Genomic DNA, 21668 nt, shown 5'->3' with positions numbered 1-21668 from the left:
TTCTAAAAATAATCTTTGAAGGGGGGAAATTGCTTTTTACCTACAGGAAGTTAACAAACTGGAAATAGTGATGAATGTCTTGTCTTCAAGTCTGTTCATCATCTACACTGTCCCTGATCTGACGGTGAGGAGCTAAATACTGTAGTATACAAAACTTCAATATTCAAAACTTCTTTCTCATTCTGATTGTGTTTGCAGTATGCTTGCAGGCATGGAATCTTGCAAACATATTCTAGTAAGTATTGCATGTTTGTCCCAATGAACAAACTGGTGTCAAGTATCCGTCATTTTCTTTTTTTCATGGTTTGCAAAATTTTATTTTATATTAAAAAAATATTTCAATATATAGGCCATAGTTGTGTTTGAGCTGTAAATTAAAAAGACGAACCGTAAAGCCATAAAGGATAGTTTTATTTTAAATATAGCTTTTTGCAGATAATAGTATGCCCGGATGTAGTTTGACGTCAAAACGGGCCTGCTGTGACGTTTCATACGCAGCGACTATTTGCATTTCGCGCATGAACTGAAGTGTCGACGCGCTCCATCAGGTAAGTAACCCTTAATTTAAGATCGCGTGGCTGGAATTAGCCATATTTCATTTTAACACATCATTTAACGTTAAGTTCATCATCTCACACATTAACGTTAGTCAAGTTTGTATCTTTGTCCGTGCAAATGTTAACATCTATGAAACTCGCATGGCTAACGTCAGCTAGCTTAGCAGGCTAACGTAGTGTTGTCTAGCTAACGTTAGATTGTTCCTTGTTTGCTGGCGGGAATTAACACTTAAGCTCGCTACATTCCTCGATCCACTGGTGTGTAATATTCAAATGCACAGGACGGTTAAAGGTGAGTGTCGGAACAGATAATTAGACAACCAAAACCGCAGCTAGTCTAATGCTAGCTAACAACCGGTTAAAAGAAGGTGTGGCCTGACGTTACCAAGGCTTTTTGTCTACTGCGCAGCTCAGTCTGACAGCTTTCCGCGTAGTGTTAACGGGTTTGTCGATGACTTGACAGGAACGTTAGTACACACTTGGTAATTCACACAAGTGATGTTCATAGTAACTAATGTTGGTACAGTTGCCAACCATGCATTGCTAGTGTATTAAGCCAACACCTAGTTAGATCTAACGCAGTCCAATGCAACAGCCCTGTAATACACACTACCCACGTGACATCTATCATTGTGACACAATACAATTCAAAATCATCGCAAACTACAGCCTCTAAAACTACCATAATATTGAATCAAAACCTTCTCTAAAAAGTAAACCAAAGCTGGACATTATAACCTTCACAAAGGGAGGATTTAATGCTGGACTGCTGCTGATTGCATTTGTTTCAGCCAAGCGTACTGAGACTGTACCTGAGTGTACAGTCTACATGAATAATTGTGCATTTTCATAGTGACATTTTTTTTTTCTGTCCTTTTACTCTCTCAGAATCCAGAGAAAAAATTCCCTTTGAGCAGGCAGCCATGGCCAACCAATCAATGGACATCATAACAAAGGTTCTGGAGCAGTCGGCCAAGCTGGTGGAGGAGAAGGTGGACGCACAGCTGAGCAAACTGAATGAAATGGATGAAGATGATTTGGAAAGACTGAAGGAGAGGCGGTTAGAGGCACTCAAAAAAGCCCAGAAACAGAAGCAGGTATGTGGGTTTTCTTTGAACTGTTTTTAGAAATGCTTTAGAAATCATTTGAGTTAGAATAACAGCAGAGAAATATTTTTTTATTAAAACTTTTTTTGTAATGGAATGTTTAGTAAAAGTAATTTAATTATTATTAAAAAGCCTGGGGTGATTTACAGACTTACTCTTGCGTTGGAGTTTGTCTATACATCAGGAGTACAAGTGGATCTTTCATGGGAAAATGGTTTTGACACACATCCCAGATCAGCCAACAAAAGGGACGGCATGTTTTTTATATTGTGCTCGAATATAAAAGCCAGCTTCATTGTTCTGCTACTTACTCTAGTTCTCTTCTTTTTAAGGAGTGGCTGTCTAAAGGCCATGGAGAGTACAGAGAAATCTCAAGTGAGAAAGACTTTTTCGGCGAGGTCAAAGACAGCAAGAATGTTGTCTGCCACTTCTACAGAAATTCCACCTTCAGGTAAGTCCATTGTATTTATGTATCATAGTGAGGCAGCGACAGATGAGGCAGATTTGTGATATTGGACTATATAATCAGAATTTACCTGATTCGACTGCAACAGTACTGAAAATCAAATAATCCTTTTAGTCAATTAACAATGTCAACCATTCACTAGTTTCTGCTTTTCAAACAGGAAGTGTGACCCTGTTAAGTTACATTTTTGGGGTTTTAACTCTTTGCCAAACAAAACATGCGATTTCAAGAGGCCACCTTTTGCTGTGGTGACATCTGTAATGTAAATCTTTAGTTGCAGATCCCAATTTAGTCACTTTTAAGCATTTTACATCCAGGAGTCGGCGCCGTACCTCACCAGCACTCGGCTTTTAGTTGATTGAAACTAGAGTACCTTGTCATTTGATTGCTGAACTTGTCATTCTGTCCTCCGTGCTCGACATATAGATGCAAGATCCTCGACAAACACTTGGCCATCTTGGCAAAGAAGCATCTTGAGACCAAATTCATCAAGCTGAACGTGGACAAGGCCCCGTTTCTGACAGAGAGGCTGCGGATCAAGATTATTCCGACGCTGGCCTTGCTTTTAGACGGAAAAACAAAGGACTATGTTGTTGGATTTTCTGACCTGGGAGAAACAGACGACTTTTCCACAGAGATGCTTGAATGGAGACTCGGCTGTGCAGAGGTTATTAACTACAGGTGAGGCGTGCAGTAGACTCCCACCGTCACCTTTCAGGCATCATAGCTAAATCACATCAATGAGCTGATGAAAACATTATGCCACCTGATTTTAACATCTTTTCTTTCCTGTTCTAGTGGTAACCTGATGGAGCCTCCTACAATGGCATCGAGGTCGGGCACAAAGTTCACAAAGGTGGAGAAGAAAACCATCAGAGGGCGAGCTTACGACTCCGATTCTGGAGATGACTGAAGCACCTATCTTTGTCTGGTTTTCTCTCTGGGCTACCTCCTTTTAAAAAAAACAAAAAACAGCCCACTAAGATTTTTCTTCCCCCTTTTCTCTTAGTGACTTAGCCATTAATTAAACATTTCAATTTACAGTATCTCAAATCAATTTGTTTTATAAATAGGGATGCATCCCGATACCCGGTTCTAAACGGGAACCGATAAGACGGTAGTAAATACCCAGATTATCGATAATAGTTGAGTATCGAGCGTTGCAAACCTCTGTTTCTGTGCCTGTCTTTGCACGAGGGGCGGAGTCGTGCTTTACTCTGACACACACACACATACACTGACTCAGTACAATGTGAGACACGCATCATGGCAGAGAGAAGAAAAAGATCAAAGGTGCGGCTACATTTTACTCCAGAATTCTCGTTCTCACAAATGCAATAAAACCCTCACGAGTAAGGGAGGAATCACCAGCAATCTATCAAAAGATTTGGCCAACAAGCAGAACATCAATCTGCTGAAATGCAGTGTTCTACTGTTTGTCGAGCAGCCGTCCATCCTCGTCCACTACAGGTAACGTTAGCGAAGATGACACAGGAGAGGGTGAACGAGTGCCACATGGCTGTTACCAGTTTATTATTAAAGGCCTGCACCGCTTCTCAGAGGAGTCAAAGTGATTTATGTAACCACTAATAAGTCTGTGTATATTGAGTTGTTTGATACATGGTTAATAAGAGGAGCAGCTGTGTGGTGTTCTTAGTTATTTTGAAGCTGCTAGTCCCACTACGACTCCAGCCAACACACCGTACTTTACTGTGCCGAGATGACCGAGGCTCTCAACTCCAAATATACTCCTCCCTTTAGGAACGTTCTCACATTTACATTTGTTGTTGGCATTGAAATATAACAAAACAAAGAGAACTGATAAGCAGTATCGATACCATCCCTATTTATGAAAGTATTTTTGGTTTCAGCCTTATTGAATGAATTGTCTGCCATGTTGCCATGCACGTCAAGAACAAGAAAACTTCACTGAACCAATCTTCAATCAACTAGCTCTCAGCTTTGTTGATTTTGTCTCTTTGACCAAAACCTTGAAGCTTTGTGTTGAATGATCATTTATGTAGTTCTGTACTTTTGTTTTTCCTTTTCATCATGTAAGTCTGGTATTAAAACAGAAACCATGAGGCATGATAGCAGAGATCATCTTTTAGCATCAAACTTCATTTTTACTTGTAGCAACAGTTTGACTTGACTTAATAAAAAATACAAAAGGAATTTTTAAATTTGTTCTTGAAATTTTGTATTAGATAAAAAAATTGGATGTAGCAGCATCTTGAGTTTTAGTTGGTAACCTGGATGAAAACAGTGGATCATGCTTTCCCATAATGCAACAGAATACTGGTACTTTGTTAGACCCCTACTTGAAAAACACTTAAGATCGGGCCGGTACCCTTTTAAAGTGGGTTACGGTGTCTTCAATTATTCTAAGCAGAGCTCAGATCAGATCATAGATGGCTGGGGATAAATATGAATTACCTGTTTAATCTAAAACAGCCCACACACACAAACTTAAACTGCACCAAATCTATACTAGACAAAACATTTTCTTCTACAATGTATTACACAAAGCAAATTGAGGAGCTTCCAACAGCTAGAAATAGATCTATTTGTGGGTGGTGGTGCAACATTTCACAAAACAAAAAAGTCAGATGTATTGATTGCACCATTTCAACTGAGTAAAAACAGTAAAGTTTGATTTCTTATATACATATTGCAAAAAAATAGTAAACATTGGGGCTTCATAGCAAGAAATTTCAGGTCAAAATCATGTGACTTATAAGTTATTGAATGGACATGTATTGAGTAAATCCAGAACCCATTCATAACAAACAACTTTATTTCGCATTGTATTGGAACCACAACAGGGAGCTATGGATTATTAATGATATTTATGAACAACTTAACTATGAATATGGAGCTAAGATTCCACAGCCTTGGGGTCTGCAGGTTGGAGGAGGCGATGAACAATCAGCTCTCCTTTGCTGTTAATGTAGGTGTCACCCATGTCCTGTTCAGCAGGGAGTCCATAGGGCGTCCTCAGCGGCTGGATCCTGAATTAACCAGGAAAGACGATAATTAGACGAACGGTCTCTTTAAATGTCCAGACAAGTGGCTTTAATAGGTATTTATCACATGTTGTAAAAAAACAATCTACATCTGTTGCGTCATCAGATGCTTTAGTGATTAGCAGAGACTTGAGCTTTATAGCTTTAGGCCGACATGTTACAGTCATCTTACCTTACGAGGTGCTTGACGAACTTCAGTTGGCTATTGACTGCAGGTGTATTTTTGTGAATTACAGGTATATGTGCCTAAATACATGACAAAGGGAGCAGAGAAGAAGAATCTGAGCGTTACAAGTTACAAATTTTATTTTGCCTCTAAAACAAGTTTTAATGAATGTTCTTTGTGCCTCTACAGTGATACAATCACAGCTAACATTCTTCGAGATCATATGAATGAAAAGTGGTTTCTTCAGTCTACAAGGTAACGTTAACACACACACTGTACAACGCTTAATGAGGTGCTAATTCATGCTTATGTTGTAGGTATAAGAAGAACCGAACATGACCTATTTTACACGTAGGTGGTCCTCAAAAATACATCTCAGTATCGTACTTTTCTCTTAGGTCTTGTGTTCTCCAAAACATTTTTTTCTTTTAAAAGAATAGGACTAAACAGAAGCCGTACCTTTCCAAGCCCGAGGTGTTTCACCATCTCTTTCTCCCAATACGGTCTTCGCATCACACTTTTCACTCGTGTCACTATATGCAGTTTATGAGGTTGGTCTGGATCTCCCCCATATCTCTCATGTTCTTTTGATCTCTCTGCAAACAGCTGTGAAGAAAAAAACACACACACACACACACACACACACACACACACACACACACACACACACACACACACACACACACACACACACACACACACAGAGCCTTTGAACATTGACAGCTGAGAAAGTGAAGCGTTTAATCATTTAGAAGCACAGAACAAATTAGTGATTTAATACATTTGGTGCCACTTCTTGGCATACAGGGAACCCGGGGCTTCTGACTTTATATTCTTACCTCTTTTGAGATTCTCGCTTTGGTAAATTTGCTGCGTGCCGGCACGAACCACGAGCAAGGTGACAAAAGTGACGCTTCTGTCAGAATCTGTAAACGCACACAAACAGTGACGAGACAAAACGATAAGCAACGAGATGTAGTATAGCATGGGCTGAAAGGCAGATTTGTTTCCTGACATAGGAGCACACCAATACAGTCTCTCATGGGGTTGGAGTGATCTGACGCGAGACAACAAACATTTGATAGACCCCGTGAGTTAAGGTAGTCTCTCCTGAATTTAATCTTTTATGTTCTGTATGCATTTCAGTACGTTTATCTCTGAGCAATAAACAAAGTGTCAAAAAATTTAATTTAATGAGATTAAGCCATAATGTTATTACTGTGATTCCTATCACTTAAATATATTGGCAGTTCATTATTATAATATTAGTTAATTTTGAGGATCATTTTAGCAACACTATGAAACAAAATAAATAAGTACTTTAATGTGTCAGGTACAACTAATTAATTTTTCAAAGCATTCTTTTTCCAACAGGTCTGACCATATATTACTATTATTATTTGGCCATATATTACCTGCATCTTCAGTTTAATGATCTTTGGGAATGGCACAATTTATAATTGAATAACTATTGTGCAGTTATTGGAAAATGCATTTAACAAAAGATATATCCCAACTCAAGACTTTTAAATACAAAATACCTTCACCGTATCGACATTGAGGGGTACAGATTAAAAGGTAGAGAACACGTTACATCAGTCTGTGAGTGCTGCACAGTTTAAAACATCAAACATACCGAGTGGTGTTCTTACCTTGACTGGTAGAGAGCTCAAACCGCGACAGATACCTGACATGTTGTATTATTCGGTAGGTTCACCAAAAGCAGGCACCAGATACAAAAAACTAGTCATGCACGCCAAGGTTAACGTCAACGTGCAGCCCTGCTACTGCCAAATAAGCGCGTGGATCAAATGTTATGAATAAAAACACAACCGCAAATACTTTAACATCATATTCACAAAATGTACACGAATAACATTAATTCAAGAGCTGAAAAACAACCGCAAATAGACAAACGTTAGAATCACGGCAGCGTCGTCCCCTCCGTGTCTCTACACCGGAAGCGTTTGGGAGTTGCATCGAAACGGCGCCGATATGGAAAATATTCCCCTAATAAGTGTTCCCTGTGCTATTTTTTAACAATGTTTGAGATACTGTCAAGGGTAGAATGTGCTATTTATATAATATAAAATGTGATTAAAATATATTTGCTTTATTTGTATGCTTTCTGTCAAAACTGCACCCATCGTGGACCATTATTCCATACAGGGTATTCCATACCACCAATGAGTTTCTGCGGGAACTATTTTTGTGGCGCACCTGTGTAGCTGTCAAGTAGGAAGCTGGTAGGAACTTCTTTCAGCGTCTCTCCTGACAGTAGAGAAGCATGACCACCCTGTCGGTTTTCTAGAAGCTCTCGAGAAGACGGAGGATAATCAGAATTATGACACAAAATCACGTGGCGGGGATGGAGACGTCCGCCATCTCCGTTCTGAAGCGGGCGGTGGAGCTGGACCACAGCGGCCGCTTTCAGGAGTCTCTGGTCTGCTACCAGGAAGGCATCCAGCTGCTTATGGACGTGTTGAAAGGTAACGTTACGTTATACAAGTACACAGCACGATGAAGACACGAGCCACAGTGTGTTCTTGTTCCCGTCTCTTGCCAGCAGCTGTGAAAGATGACTCAAAGAGAGGCCACTACAGGGTGAAGATAAAGGGCTACATGGACCGAGCAGAGCAGATCAAAGTGCACGTGAACCAGATGAAAGAAGGTAAACAATACAACCACTAAGGGCTGAATAACAAAGTGGGCAACTGGCATTAACCGGCCTAACAGACATTTATTTAGGAATATATGACAATCAAAGGGGATTTTTGTTGTTGCAGGTTGCTGTCTGTGCCTCTTCTAACTTCTATTTCTTCCCTCTCCTGTCAGATGGGAAGTACCACGAGCAGATTAGAATTGCAGAGGATGCTACTGGTTACAGCTACGAGGCTCTGTTCAAGCCGTACATGAGCAATTTGCTCACAGAAGTCTGGGTACAAGACCCGTACATACGGCACACGCACCAAGTGAGAAAGATCTTAGTTTCATTTATTTTATTTTTTAAATCTTTGTTCAAGGGCTGCAACTACCGATTATTTTATTATCAATCAGTCCCTCAATTATCTTTTTAGTTACAGTACTTGGTTAGTACAATGCTGGATCGTGGCCCCATGAGCTCCAGTGTCACTCTGTGGAAATTGGTAGTATGATTAATTGTAACTTTGTTTGGGTAAATGAGAATATGCACTACTAGTACACATTATTGACTCACATGAGGGTCTTAAGGTGGGTTGTGCTTTATTACAGTATCTTGAGATGTTAATAGGGTCAAATATATTAATTTATCCTAAATGTTGCATATTCCTAATTTAGTTTGTTTAATCAGGTTACAAAAGTAATATCCTCAAATTGTTAACATGTGTTTGGTATTTGTTGCAGATAAACAACTGTAATGATTAATTGATTGAATTGTGATTTAACTATCAGTCAGTTGAATAAGAATTAATCAAAAACTTGAATAAGGTGTGAATAATCTCTCATTTTATCATGTTAATGAGAAATCATTGGTTGTGCTAATTCAAATTAACTTAAGTAAAGTTATAGTAGACCTGGAGTGAACTCAGAAAGTTGGTTATCCTGCATCCCACAACACACAGAACAGTTGAATTAAAATATATATACTTGAAGTTTAATGCCTTAATGTTGAATTAAGAAAAGAGAACATTTTACAAAACACAAAGCACTTTGCATCTTTGTATTCATGTCTAAAGTGTAATCTCAACATAAAACTGTAACATACTGCCTCCCCATTCTCTCCACTACAGTTGTACAACTTCCTGCGGTTCAGTGAGATGCTGCTGAAAGCGTCCTGCAAGGTGACAAAGATCCATCTCCTCACTTCACAGGATGAAGTAGGTTGTTTAACTAATGAGCTCTCACTATGTGGCGATTGCATGGCAGCCATAGCGGTCTCTTCTTCTCTGTTTGGTGCCGTTTGTTTCACTGCCGTTTCGTCCCATCCTGTAGGCGGCCGGCGGCCAGCAGAGCGGCGCTCTGGCCGAGGTGAAAGAGAGTCTGAGTGCTCAGGGAGTGACTCTGGATCTGCAGTACTCCTCCACTATACATGACAGGGAGATCAGGTACGGCTGACATATGAATGAGAGACCTAGAGCAATTGTTTTCAAATGGTGGTATCTTTTCTTGAAAGAAATTCTCTTGTTGTATTTCTTTTCTTTAGGTTTGACAATGGTTGGATCATAAAGATAGGAAGAGGGCTGGATTACTTCAAGAGACCTAAGGTGAGAATCAATAGTCATCCTTTTCTATTGCTGCCATTGTCCGGACTGCGGTGCTGAATGTCTGTCTCACGTTTGTCTTCCAGGGCCGATTCTCTATTGGATATTGTGACTATGACCTCAGGCAGTGCCACGAGACCAATGTAGACATTTTTCACACCAAACACACAAAAACACTATGAGATTCATAAAGCTTTTTTTTTTTCCGTCGTAATTTACTTACCTGTCTCAAAATGCACAGATACATCTGCTGTGTTTTGGGATTTGCCTTAACTTACACATGCATGTGATTGGTCTTATAACAACTGTGTAACTGAGCACATTTGATCAGGTTTTACAATATGCTTTTTGTTACACTGGTGAACAAACTTTTGCAAAAGAGTCTTTTTTTATTTAGTTTTTTTAGTTTTATGCCTTTTTTAACTTTTCTATTGCTGTATGCTTTTAAGATGTCATACCGCCATCTGGTGGAAAAATATATTAAAACATAAAAAAATATGTTTGAAGTGCTTTTTATTATACCATAAAATGTCTCTGTGTTTTATGATTTGACCATGAAATGAGCTTGTCCAGTTACTTTATATTTAGTATCTCATATTTATAGTATGCTATTCAAAAACATTTAATACATTTAATACAACTATATTTAACTCAATAAAGTCTGTCTTGGTATGTAAAGATATCAAATACACTGCAGCAGATTATTCAGTTGTAATATTTTGTTTAGATTTGATTATATAATTATGAGAACGTCAACCTTATGCAAAGTTGGGTTTTTTTAGCCAAACTACTATTTCCAGTTTAAAAAAGAATCTCAAGTTGATGCCTATTTATTCGAGTGCTCCGGAGCTTTTAACCATATCACATGGTCTTCATCAGAAGATTGAGTTGGCTGTGTAGATGCATTGTTCTGAGCATTAATGTTCTTCCCCATGTTGGCTTAAAAACCGTTTCCAAGGTCAAGAATGAACTTTATTGTTGTTTACTGCAGCAGATTGCAGATTTAAGCATTTAAATTACATCATATTAACTATTAATTAAATTGCTTGAAATCCAGAGATTTACAAAACAGTAATGCAGCATTATCAAGTAGGCCTAATACCATGAAGAAGACTGTAGTGTCGAAATGTTGGTAAATCATTAAATCATTTTTTGCATTGTGGCTACTGTAATGTAATGGTTCTATTTTATTGACATGCAGAGTGGAGTGATCAGGTGTGTGTGATGTCAGAGGAGGGGCGTGTACAGTCCGCTGTCCGCACCTGGAGTTGTATGAATCCAGTCAGTCACAGTCTCTGTTACGCTAATGTTGAGCTAATAAAGTTAGCCAAAGATACAACGGTCTCTTAAACTTATTTTACACATAACACTACAACTACCAGTGTGCGACTATTTTCCTTTAAACTTGTGTTTTCACCGTGGTCAGCATATCTTTAACACTGGTTTGCGTTCTCCCTCTCTCTCATCCTGTAGGCCTCATGTAAAAACAATATTTTTGATTCTCCCTCAAACCACAGTCTGCTGCTGTTGTTGTCTCTAGTTAAAACTGCCATGAGACAGTTAGCAGTTGACAGTGGTTTGAAAAGTATAGTTTTTATTATGACATGTAACATCTATGGCCTGGCATCCTGGCATCTATGTTAATGGTTGATATTAAAATCCAAATTATTAAAACATTTTATAACATTATCAAGCTTTGTATACTTGTATGAGAAAAGTAATTTGATGTATGCCACTTGTTTGGGGTTTCAGATATTGGTCAGCACTCCAATTTTATTCAGTTCAATGACAAATATTTCCCTCAAATTTCATGGGAAACTGCTTGTTTGCATGAATGGAAACCTGCATGAGTTCAAACAGCAGCGTGATCGGATTATCTAACGGCCTTAATCTCTATATGCACAGGCTCTGAGGGTAAGAAATTATAATCCATCAGGGAACCACATGAACCAGAGATGACCATGACTGTAACAAACGTCACTACGTTTGTTTTAAGAGCAGAGGACAAAAGGCTGCAGTGCAAGAAGCAGTTGGTACTGTCAATGTGAAGTATGTGCAGCTTTATAGGACAGCACATCAACTGATATTAAATTAAATAAATGGGCATATTGTCCCTTATGTGTAGATTGCAAACAATAAATCCACGAATAAAACCACATCCCAGACTCTTATGTCACTGTGGTCTGTTAACATGCGGTTGGTTGCATGTAATCCAGATGTCACCGGCTGGGTTTATATTCTGGTGGAAGAGATAAGGATTTGTGTGATGAGGAGCCTCATCAGAGAAGCTGCTCAGCCACACACAAAGGTTTGCTTTGCTCTTCCTGCTTCCTTCCCTCATACTGATTGTAGCCCAGTGGCCTAGATAGTGCTCCCATCTCTGAAGGCTATCCTGTGTGAATGTGCAGAAAGTGGGATTCGCTGTTGCATTTCATTGATTTTAAAAACTTGTGTGGGAGATTTTGGCTTTAAAAACAAAACCAAGAATGTAGACAGTTCACAGTGTAGATGTAGTGGAAACATGCAACAAAGGTCCATTTTATGCATGCAAATGAACCTGACCAGTGACCAGTGACCATGTGTGGACATTAAATTAATAAAAAACACATCTCTGTATAACTACAAAAAATGCTATATAAGATTATTTTAGCTCCAATGTCTGGTACATTTGGATTAACGCTGGATCTCACCGGGGCTGGGAAATGGCTAATTCCTGGTTGTTAATTATTCATTTTTTTAAAAATGTGTAACTTTATTTAGAGACACACACACACACACACACACATACATAGGCTCCCCTTTTACGATTGACCGGGGGTGTAAGCAACCCGATGTAATGCGTAAACAGTCCCATGAGCCGTAGTTCCTGCTTGCCTGTCCTCTTTCCAACTGGAGCTTTATTTTTTTTCCCTCTACTCTCATTTCTGGGCCTAAAATCAGGTTAGCGTTTTATAAGCAGCTTAGCGCAGAGGGCCCCAGTGTGCCACTAATGTAATAGAGTATCTCTCTCTCTCTCTCTCTCTCTCTCTCTCTCTCTCACACCCCTCTCTCCCCCTCTCTCTCTCTCTCTCATTCTGTTCTGTCCTTTTTTCTCTTTGTGCATTTGCTTACCCTGTCATGGAGTGTCCTCTCTCTCTTTGTCCCTGGATGTTTTTTATTTTTCTTCCACTTCCCTTGTTCCCTTCTCTCTGCGTCTCCCTCCGTCTTCAGATGTGGACGACGGAAGCCTGAGGTTTAAACATTTGGACAGTGACACAGCCGTGACCGGACAACTCTGCCCTGAGAGGAGGACGAAGAAGAGGACGGGAAGCAAAGGTGCTGCTATTAGACATTGGGTAAATTCACTATATTTTGCACAAAAATGTGTTTAAATGTGTGTGTGTGTGTGTGTGTGTGTGTGTGTGTGTGTGTGTGTGTGTGTGTGTGTGTGTGTGTGTGTGTGTGTGTTTTACCATTGAGATGGAGAGGTACTTTCGCTGTGAATGCAGTACCTGGCATGGGAAGTTTGTGATTAAGCTGTTGTTGTGGATTATGGTGCTGTGGAATCTCACATGGATCTCTCTGCAATGTTAATAATCCATCGGATTATCATTTGTTGCTGTTGGGGCTACAGCTTGACCCACTGCATGACAAAACTGATCTGACAAAAAACAAGTGATTCATGAATACTCAAGTTTCATTCTGGTGGAAAATCCACAGACAAGTAGAAATAGTCTCTCGCAGGGCAAGGAGTTCAAATGTTAGTGTTGCGTAAGTCTCAAGCAACCTTTTTGGAGTGTCCTAGGTTATTCATGCACTTATATTCTTTTAAATAGGGCGTGCTTATATTCTGAGAGCAGGCTGGGTGATAGGAGAGGTGCAGTGTGGACTTTGCATGTTTATCCATAACCAGCCACATCTTATCTTATCAGGCACACATGCTGCATAGGACCACGCTCTCTCTAACAGTTCCTCAGCAACACAGCAGAGAACTATAGGATTCACAGAACGTGGTCGATCTCAAATAACACATTTGAGTCGTAGGGCAGGGTAAAAAATAAAGTCTGTAAAACAAAGGAAGCAAGCACCTTGCACTGAATCTTGCACCCAGTGACACATCAACCCAACCTGGGCGTTTGCCAGACAAAGTGTTGCATAAGCAAAGCTGTCTGAGAGCGAGTGTTTAGTTTTTGCTTTGCAAAATATTATCTGGACTGCTTTGTTACAGCGTGATATATACTTCTACTAAAGTAATTTCCTATCAGAAATACTAACATCTCCTCTGCTACCTACATAGTGTGTTCTTTCTTGATGACATTGCATTTCCTCTCATAAAAGCCGCTGTGATTATATATTGTTGACACAGAGTTTCCTCAGCGTGCCCTGCCTAGCTTCAGTTTGAGTTTGCACCGTCCCTGATAACACCAATAAACCTTTGAACCTCAAGTCCTGAGTCACATCTTCAGGCTATCACACAAGTGCGTTAAGTGCATATGCGTGCCTGCCAGAGAACAGGGAACAAACCACCGGAGTATTCACTCTTGACGCCCTCCAGCATGTGACAACAGCCACTAAAAAGTGTATGCTTGAGGTTTTGGTTGTCACAGTTGCTTCTCATTATCCGTGTCTTTCTTTACACGCTGTCCCCCTTGTCTGTTCCGCACTTCTTTCAGCGATCAGACCGATGGAGTCTTTCTCTGGAGATACAGAAGGAAGCACCGAGGACATTCCAGGTGAGATTATCTGTCATGCAGTTTTAGCGATATAGTCAACAGAAAGCAGGTCTTTGACAAAAATGAGCAGTCAAAATAAAGGACACTAGCTCAAACCAAGAACCATTTATTGTCAATGACGTGCATCTGATGTAACAATTAAAGATTGTTAAGAGAGTTCTGCATGTGTGTGAGCTGCTGTGACCTGGATCTGTCTCCATCTCAATCTCTGTCAGGACGTAAAAAGTCCAAACTCAAGTTTCTGAAAAATCGTCTCTTCGGGAGGAGTAAGAGAGGAGGTGGAGAGGGAGATGCCAAACTCAGCCAGTCAGTCAGTGACATTACTGCAGAAAAGGGACCCGGATCCGAGGAAGATTTGGCGTGAGTGTTCACATGGTCTTGTAAATGATTGATTTACAGCTTCATTTCTGGGTTTTTTATGATTTCTAGTCCATGCCTTCACCCCATTTTCTGTTCCTCCACTCCTACTACCACAGTTGCTCCCAGGGTATGATGGGATCGCGGGCATTGTCCGCTGACAGCATCTTTCTGGCTGATCAGGTCCTGACAGACACGGAGCCAGCTAGGGATTTATCCCAGGAGAATGTCCATAGCAAAATCAAAGCTCTGCAGGTATAGCCTTTTATTCTAGGCATATTGTTGGGAACTGGCTCTTTAGTTCTCTTGAAGTCACCTGTGCCTCTGGTATCACAGATTAAGCTTCAGCAGCAGAAGATGCATTTGGGGCCGCCGCCTCTGGTTCTGCCAGTCAGACGTGCAGAGGATCTGGGAAGCCACTCTGAGGATGACGGTCTTCCCCAAAGCCTCCCCGAGATCCCAGGAGCCCTCAGCAAGGTGATTTATTATCCCAAGTGACACATGCTCAGTTATCTGCTTATGTGATCAATGCAGCTTCAGTTTAGGACTATTTGAGGGTGCGTTATGATTTTGAGAGCTCCTGCTGAGTGGATTTACCTATCAGACTCTCCTCTTTGCTTTTCACCAACCATTTTGACTCAACTCCATCCAAATGTCACACCGTCACCAGGAGCCGTAGACATTTTTTGTTCAGCAGGGACCGGAAGTGAAGAGGAGGAACACCTAGCATACTCTCTGTGTGTAGCCGCATTCAAGAAAACATCTTGCCTGCCTGCTTAGAAGTAAATGCAATACATATGTGAATGTGTGCATGTTTGTTTCTTTTAGTGGATGTTTGAACTTCTAAGTCTGTAGTTATGCAAACCCAACACCATGCAGGGAGGGCATTCCTCTAAATTGTAGACTTTTTGCCAATCCTAAAGTCTTATGGGTTCAAGTCTGAGTCAAGAATTAGGATTTGGTTTAGTTTCAAGTGATCATTAAAGGATATTAAAGGCTGGCGATATACATTTGTTTTATAGTCAAATCCCAAGAAAATGCCAAAACCAACAATGCTTCAGTCCACTTTTCAATACTGTCTGACTTCCCCTCACTGTCTGAGGCACTCAGCCCCAACCAAGCTCATTAATTAAGGTGCAAATCTTAAAAAAATAGGTCACCAACACAATAGTTCAATTTTTTTTTTTTAAAGGCACAGTAATTTTTAAACAGCTGTAAACTGTGTTTGAGCAAACACTGTTAAACAGTAAATAGTGCATTTGTCAGGGACACAGATCATAGTGAGTATTCCTGGGAGCAGGACAGCGTATGTGGGATTGACTCTAAATAAACTAAAGTACCCATGTTCACCATAAAGACAGTGTAACACAGTGTAACAGAGTGTTTCAATGCTTTGTTCTTAACCGCTTTTGGTCTTTTAAAAGGGATTTGTTTACAATAAGAAAAAATATAGAATATAGCCAGCCTTAAAGGGGACACATGAAAAACTTTTCAGTGCTTGTGTACCTACATTTTGGGATCTGGAGTGCCCACCAACCCACAAACTGTAAAAATAAAACAACCCAGTCAGTTTTTTTGTTGGCTGCCTGGATCATAAAACATGTAATTCAACAAGTCATTCAGATTTTTCCTTATGTCACATGCAAGCCCATTAGAATATATCGTCCCTGATATGAGTATCTCCACCCACAGTTTAAGAACTACCTTTGTAAAGGTGCACCATATCAGCCAATCAGAGCAGACTGGGCTTTCCAGGAGAGGGCTTAAAGAGACAGGCGCTAAAATGTAGCATTTCAGACAGTCACCGTCATGTATATTCAGACAGTATGAGAAAAATAATGCTTTTTACATTAAAGCATTTAAAAACATGTTCTAGTAGAAAATACAAGTATGAACCTGGAAATGAGCATCATATGTCACCAAAGTCACAGATGAGATACTCAGCTTGGTGTTAGGAAATAAATATAAATAAATATTCTAATAAAACAAAAAATATTTTTGTGACCGCCTTTTTATGTGTCTTCCTGTTGACCCTGTATTTGCAGTGTTACATAATGATTCTCCTTTTTTTTCAGACCACATCCCAGCCGTCCTCTCGTCCACTCTCGCCCATCCTCAAACCTGCGCCCATCAAATTTGTGCCCCTGACTCCGTCCCTCCTTTTGCCTCTTTCTGTCCCCTCCAATTCCTCTTCCTCTGTTGTTGAACCACCATTGGACTTCAGCTCTCCAGCCCAGTTCACCCCCTGCCTGGATACCTCTGCTGCACGCCACCGGCTGTCTGTCAAGCCCAGAAACCAGAGGGCCAGCACCAAGAAGACACTCATTGCAGTGAATAATCATTTTTTCACCTTATTGTGTATATTGTTTGTGAAGACACACACTTTTTGCACTGTTTTCTTTGCACTGCCCTTACGTTGTTTCTATCTCTTTTTTTCACAGAATGACTCGAATGAACTAAAGCCTGACATACTAAACAACATCAACCGCCCTGAATCTGTGAGAGAAGAAAAGCAGCAGCTTAGTACTCGAGAGGAGCTGACATTGGAAACACAACAAGGAGGGGCTGCCATTCCTATTACATTTCAGCATCTTCCTTCAAAATCCCCAGAGGTGGCACCAATTACATCAGAGGTGGCGTACAAATCATCCAGCCAAGCTGTTTCACAACAGGACCAAGCTCTTCTTGGGAGAGTGCCCTTTGCACCCTCCCAGGTACTTAGAGTTAAGCCCCACAGACCGGCAGATGTGAGGCCAAGTGAACGGCCACACTCATCCTTTATACAGTCAGAACATAAAGACAACAGAGACAGGGATCTTGAGATACAAGCAATGTCTCTTGACAAGAGAAATACTCTGAACAAGGCCGGAATGACTGACGCCTCTTGCGACCAGCTCTCCACTAACCTCAGGTCTTCCTCTGTTCAGCAGCAGGTTCAAAGTGAGACAGAAAGCACAAAAGTATTAAGGAGACCCACCCCTGGATCTGGGTCCTTCCATCTCTCAATCACCACTACCAAAAACCGGGATGGAGAAAGACCCCGATCAGGCAGTTTTGTTGGAGTGCTGGAACACATTGAGGCCAGACACAAGACAGTCTGGGGAACGGAGGATAAACGCTCTTCAAGCACAAGGGAAAAGGAAGAACTAAGAGGGGGCCCGTTTGCTGAAGGAAGACTTAGACAAGAGAGAGGTCCACATAAAAGCTCAGTACCATGGGACAGGAGGGACAGTCTCAAACAAGTGGAATCAGTGACTCCATCTCAAAATGTGACCGCAGATACGGGCGCCGCAAAGGTGGAGGAGTTGGAGAACAACCAGGAGGTGGTGGAGGAGGCAGTGGAAGCACAGGAGGTCGAAGAGGACGAGGGAAAGACAGCGTTTGGTGTTAAACTGCGCTCCACATCTCTGTCAATGAAATTTCGGTCAGATTCCTCTTCGACCCATAGCTCTAAGCTGCCAGTGTGTGAGGAGCAATGTGACAAACTAAAAAGACAGGAAATAGGAGACCCTCAATCAAAAGGTGAGTCTGAGAAAATAAATGGTATTTTCAGCAAGTAGAAGATGTTTTATCTCAAGTTAATTTATATTTGTATTATATTAAATATATTTTTCCTACTCCATACTGTGCTGCCATCCCGTTTCAGTTCCCTATAGGGTTAAACATTGAACACATGCACACTGCAATTTGCACATAGTAAATAATCAGTCTAGAGTGATAAGATTTGTACTCATCACAGGGGACCTTTGTCCTTTGAAATACCACTCAGCCTAACTTTAACAGCCCTGCTAAGTGTGTCTAACTAAACTGTGTCACTCCTTAGATCCAACCCCATCTGGCTTCTCCCTTCCAGTCAAGCCTAACCCGCTACCTACCGACAACCCTCACACCACGGCAACAGAAGTCAAAACAATCTCCTCAAGCCTCAAAGAAGTTGAACCTTCCGTTCAGGAGCCCCAGCCTGCCCCCCAAACAGCCTCATCTGAGGTGTCCTGGATGAGCTTGGCAATGTTAAAGACCAGAAGCCTCCAGCAGCTTTTTACTAGTAGATTTCCCAGAGATCTCACAGGTGCGCAGACAGCGGCTCGACCACAAGCACAAGTGCAGGCGGAGGCACCGACAGGAGCACAAGCACAGACTGTAAAACTGCAACAGAGCACAACACCAATAGAGGCTGCAAATCAACCATCGACTGATGCAGGCAAAGCAGAAACAGTGCAAAGTAGAAGTCAAGCGCAGGCTGTCAAACCGCTGCTCATGGCGGCGCAGCAGAAGACGCCTCCTCTTCAGTCAAGCACCTCCAGAGAACCACAAACATTAAAACAAACCGGTGAACCTCAGTCTGCGTCACATCCGGCTGTACAAACCAATCCATGGACGACCCAGTCTCCCTCGCATTCTTCTACACAAACAGAGACTTCATCTCAGTCCCTTGCACAGTTTTACCTTTCCTCGGGCCAGCAGCAACCCCCCTGGAGCAGTCGAGGCGTTCACACCGCCAACAAGCTCAAATCAACAAACTCGATTTCCACCACATCATCTGCTTCATCTCCTCCTCCCGTTTCTGCCTTGGGAAGAGGGAAAAGAGAAGCCACCCTGCAGGAAAAAGAGGGTGCGCCACTGTCAGCGAGGCGGGCAGTTTGGGCAGGTTCAGTAGGAGTCGGCGAGATGACTTCTTTTTTGGAGAAACGGGCAGAGTGGACCACTCCACCTGGAACCAAGGGGGTTTGTGGTACTTCTTTGTAACTGGCTTTCATACTGCCTTTGACTGTAAATCAATTCAAGGATAAGGCTGGTGATATTCTATATTTTTCTTATTGTCAACAAATTCCATGAAAAGTTAAAAAAACAAGTGCGATGAAGAGCAAAAGAGGTGGAACCCATTGGCCGAAATGCAACCTGGGAACCCACCGGCTATCGACTGACGAGGATTTAACTTTTTACTGGCTTAATATTAGCTTGTAAACTGTCTACTTGTCATACAATCTGGTCGTACACAATGTCACTCGACTCCAACTCCAGTCTCTCATCTCAAGTTGCTAATCAAAGAGTAAACATTGAGCAGCACACGGAAAAAGAAGTCTTAGCCTGGATATCCGGTGGCTACACCAGAACCCTAGAAATATAATCACTCGTCCACAGAGGCTTATCTGTCGTCAGAATTATAGCCGATCGGTCCTGGGACTTCTTGTGAAGTAATACATGTATGCCAGCCAATACAATGTTGTGGCTCCTTGATGTGTTTTTGGACACCAATGGAAGTCTATGGTGCAAAGGAATAAGTTGTATCAGGCTTTGGCTATGTAGACAATTAGTACCAATTCCATGTTGGTTTTGGTCTTTTCATGAGATTTGGTGACAATTAATGAAATATAAAATTGCACTAGATTCATTCTTTAACTAATATTGTTTTAGACTGACAAGTTATCCAGGACAGATGATCTAACTCACTGATTTTCTCAGATGGAATTGAAGAATGCTCAAGCAGAGGAGCAGATATCAGGTGAATCCCCTGCCTCAGTGAAAACCAAGCCCCTAAGTAAAGACACAAAACCAGAGGGACGACAAGGGGTAAAACTTGCAGGTGTGCCGGCATAAATTATGTAAAACTGTGAACTACTTAATATAATATTCAGTATCTCCATGTGCAGCAACATGACAATGTCGTTGTGATTTTTCTTTCAGAGTCAAGTCCCACCAAAGTTCCAGAAAGACCCTGGGAGGACAAATGGTTGCGGAAAAATGTGGCGCCATCTTCATCGCCCTCATCATCACCTACAATGCCATCAGCGTTGCAGTCCAAGACTGACAGCGGCCAGCCGTCCTGGATGGAACTGGCCAAAAGAAAGTCAATGGCTTGGAGCGATAAGTCTATGGACTGAGAGGAAAGCAGACAGACACATGTTGCTGTAGATACAACAGTATGACCAGTTGTGTTGTTGAGTCTGTCACAAAGATGCAGAGGAAGCTCTGTTGAGGCTGTTGTGTTTGTGCAATGAATTTCATTCAGTTGTTAAGTGTTAATGTTATATTGAGAGACAGAGAGTATATATTTAAATTGTCCAAGTTCATTATCATCCCTTTCCACCACAAGCACTTCAAGAGAAATGGTATTTCTGAGTAATGTTTTACGTGATTCAGCATGTCACTGCTGTTAATAGTTCTGATAAATAATTATAAATATTAAAATTCATAATGTTAAGTTCTTGTGTTTATTGTCAAGTGCGTTTTTGTAAGACGGCGAGGGAGAAAATATTGAATGACTAAATTAAAATATTCAGTTACTTTTTAACTAGTTGTGTTGAGGCAAAAAAGAGGGAATGTGGAACAATCCCAAAATATAATTGTAGTATTTCTTCAAGACCTTATGTGGAGTTTGTGTGTCAAGATGTAAGTAAGTGCATAAACATTCTGTTGTCCCAGCTTTTCCCTGTGCATAAACATTGCACTAATATACCAGTCTATAATGGGACATCCACTTACCCACTAACATAGCCTATAACCCCTCCTGGTAGCCTTATCTTGATCCTGCATCGTCACTGTGAAAAGGGATCATCGCTGGCTCTCTTGCCTGAAGCTATAAGGTTTTTAAATGGTAAGTTACACTTCATTCTGTTAACATGTTGTTTGTTTTGAAAGCTGAGCATGCATTGAACACATGCTACCAATACTTAGTTGTCTGGTTGCATAGTCATTTAGAATACTGCCTCAACACCATTGGTGGATATAAACGTTAGCACATTAGTAACGGTCATAACTAAAGTACTACCTCTTAATGATTTAGCTGCTCAAGTTGGAAATCATTTACTACTTATTATACTGTTGGGTAGCAAAAATGTGTGACAGGTTAGGCACTAAGGGTGTGAACAGTTAAATGTAATATGTTTTCAGACGCCTAAATAAGTAACTGTTAACGTTACATCAAAGCAAATTAGGTAACATGTCTGTTACTGTCGCTTTAATTATGTTGTAACATCTATATTTCAACCACGGAGGGTGCGGACCCTCACGTTAGGAGAAACGGATCATAGGTTTAG

The 21668-nt window shown here is 41.0% G+C and overlaps 4 protein-coding genes across 8 annotated transcripts; 3 read left to right on the top strand and 1 right to left on the bottom strand.

Moving 5' to 3' along the window:
- Positions 1-486: 486 nt before the first annotated feature.
- Positions 487-4304, top strand: txndc9 (thioredoxin domain containing 9). The gene is made up of 5 exons (XM_068705007.1): positions 487-548; positions 1446-1654; positions 1996-2114; positions 2556-2810; positions 2928-4304. Exons 2-5 carry the CDS (start codon positions 1481-1483, stop codon positions 3040-3042), a joined length of 663 nt encoding a protein of 220 aa, XP_068561108.1. The 5' UTR covers positions 487-548; positions 1446-1480; the 3' UTR covers positions 3043-4304.
- Positions 4305-4908: 604 nt separating this feature from the next.
- mrpl30 (mitochondrial ribosomal protein L30) lies at positions 4909-7281 on the bottom strand. Its single transcript, XM_068705008.1, has 5 exons — positions 6974-7281; positions 6161-6247; positions 5781-5927; positions 5328-5401; positions 4909-5140 (listed from the first exon to the last, which is right to left on the bottom strand). Exons 1-5 carry the CDS (start codon positions 7013-7015, stop codon positions 5008-5010), a joined length of 483 nt encoding a protein of 160 aa, XP_068561109.1. The 5' UTR covers positions 7016-7281; the 3' UTR covers positions 4909-5007.
- A 276-nt stretch (positions 7282-7557) lies between these two features.
- On the top strand, positions 7558-10060 carry mitd1 (MIT, microtubule interacting and transport, domain containing 1). The gene is made up of 7 exons (XM_068735772.1): positions 7558-7810; positions 7891-7992; positions 8157-8293; positions 9092-9178; positions 9294-9406; positions 9505-9565; positions 9649-10060. The coding sequence occupies exons 1-7, from the start codon at positions 7666-7668 to the stop codon at positions 9742-9744; spliced, it is 741 nt and encodes a 246-aa protein (XP_068591873.1). The 5' UTR covers positions 7558-7665; the 3' UTR covers positions 9745-10060.
- Positions 10061-12803: 2743 nt separating this feature from the next.
- On the top strand, positions 12804-20838 carry cracdla (cracd like a). Of its 5 annotated transcripts, none has more exons than XM_068705004.1 (10): positions 12804-12877; positions 14215-14274; positions 14490-14634; positions 14751-14886; positions 14968-15108; positions 16707-16961; positions 17073-18153; positions 18455-19356; positions 20095-20215; positions 20317-20838. In XM_068705004.1, the coding sequence occupies exons 2-10, from the start codon at positions 14226-14228 to the stop codon at positions 20511-20513; spliced, it is 3027 nt and encodes a 1008-aa protein (XP_068561105.1). In that variant the 5' UTR covers positions 12804-12877; positions 14215-14225; the 3' UTR covers positions 20514-20838. The 5 variants fall into 5 exon arrangements, 4 of the variants coding, with proteins under 4 accessions (XP_068561105.1, XP_068561104.1, XP_068561107.1 ...); XM_068705003.1 differs by having other exon boundaries at positions 12807-12897; XM_068705005.1 differs by lacking the exon at positions 12804-12877 and adding an exon at positions 14031-14121.
- The last annotated feature ends 830 nt before the right edge of the window (positions 20839-21668 follow it).

Source organism: Cebidichthys violaceus, unplaced genomic scaffold (assembly GCF_023349555.1).
Source record: "Cebidichthys violaceus isolate CVI_PGR_0920_01 unplaced genomic scaffold, fCebVio1.0.p SCAF_11, whole genome shotgun sequence".
NCBI lineage: Eukaryota > Metazoa > Chordata > Actinopteri > Perciformes > Stichaeidae > Cebidichthys > Cebidichthys violaceus.
Note: the sequence above shows the minus strand (reverse complement) of the source record. Positions and strands in the feature narration are given on the sequence as shown.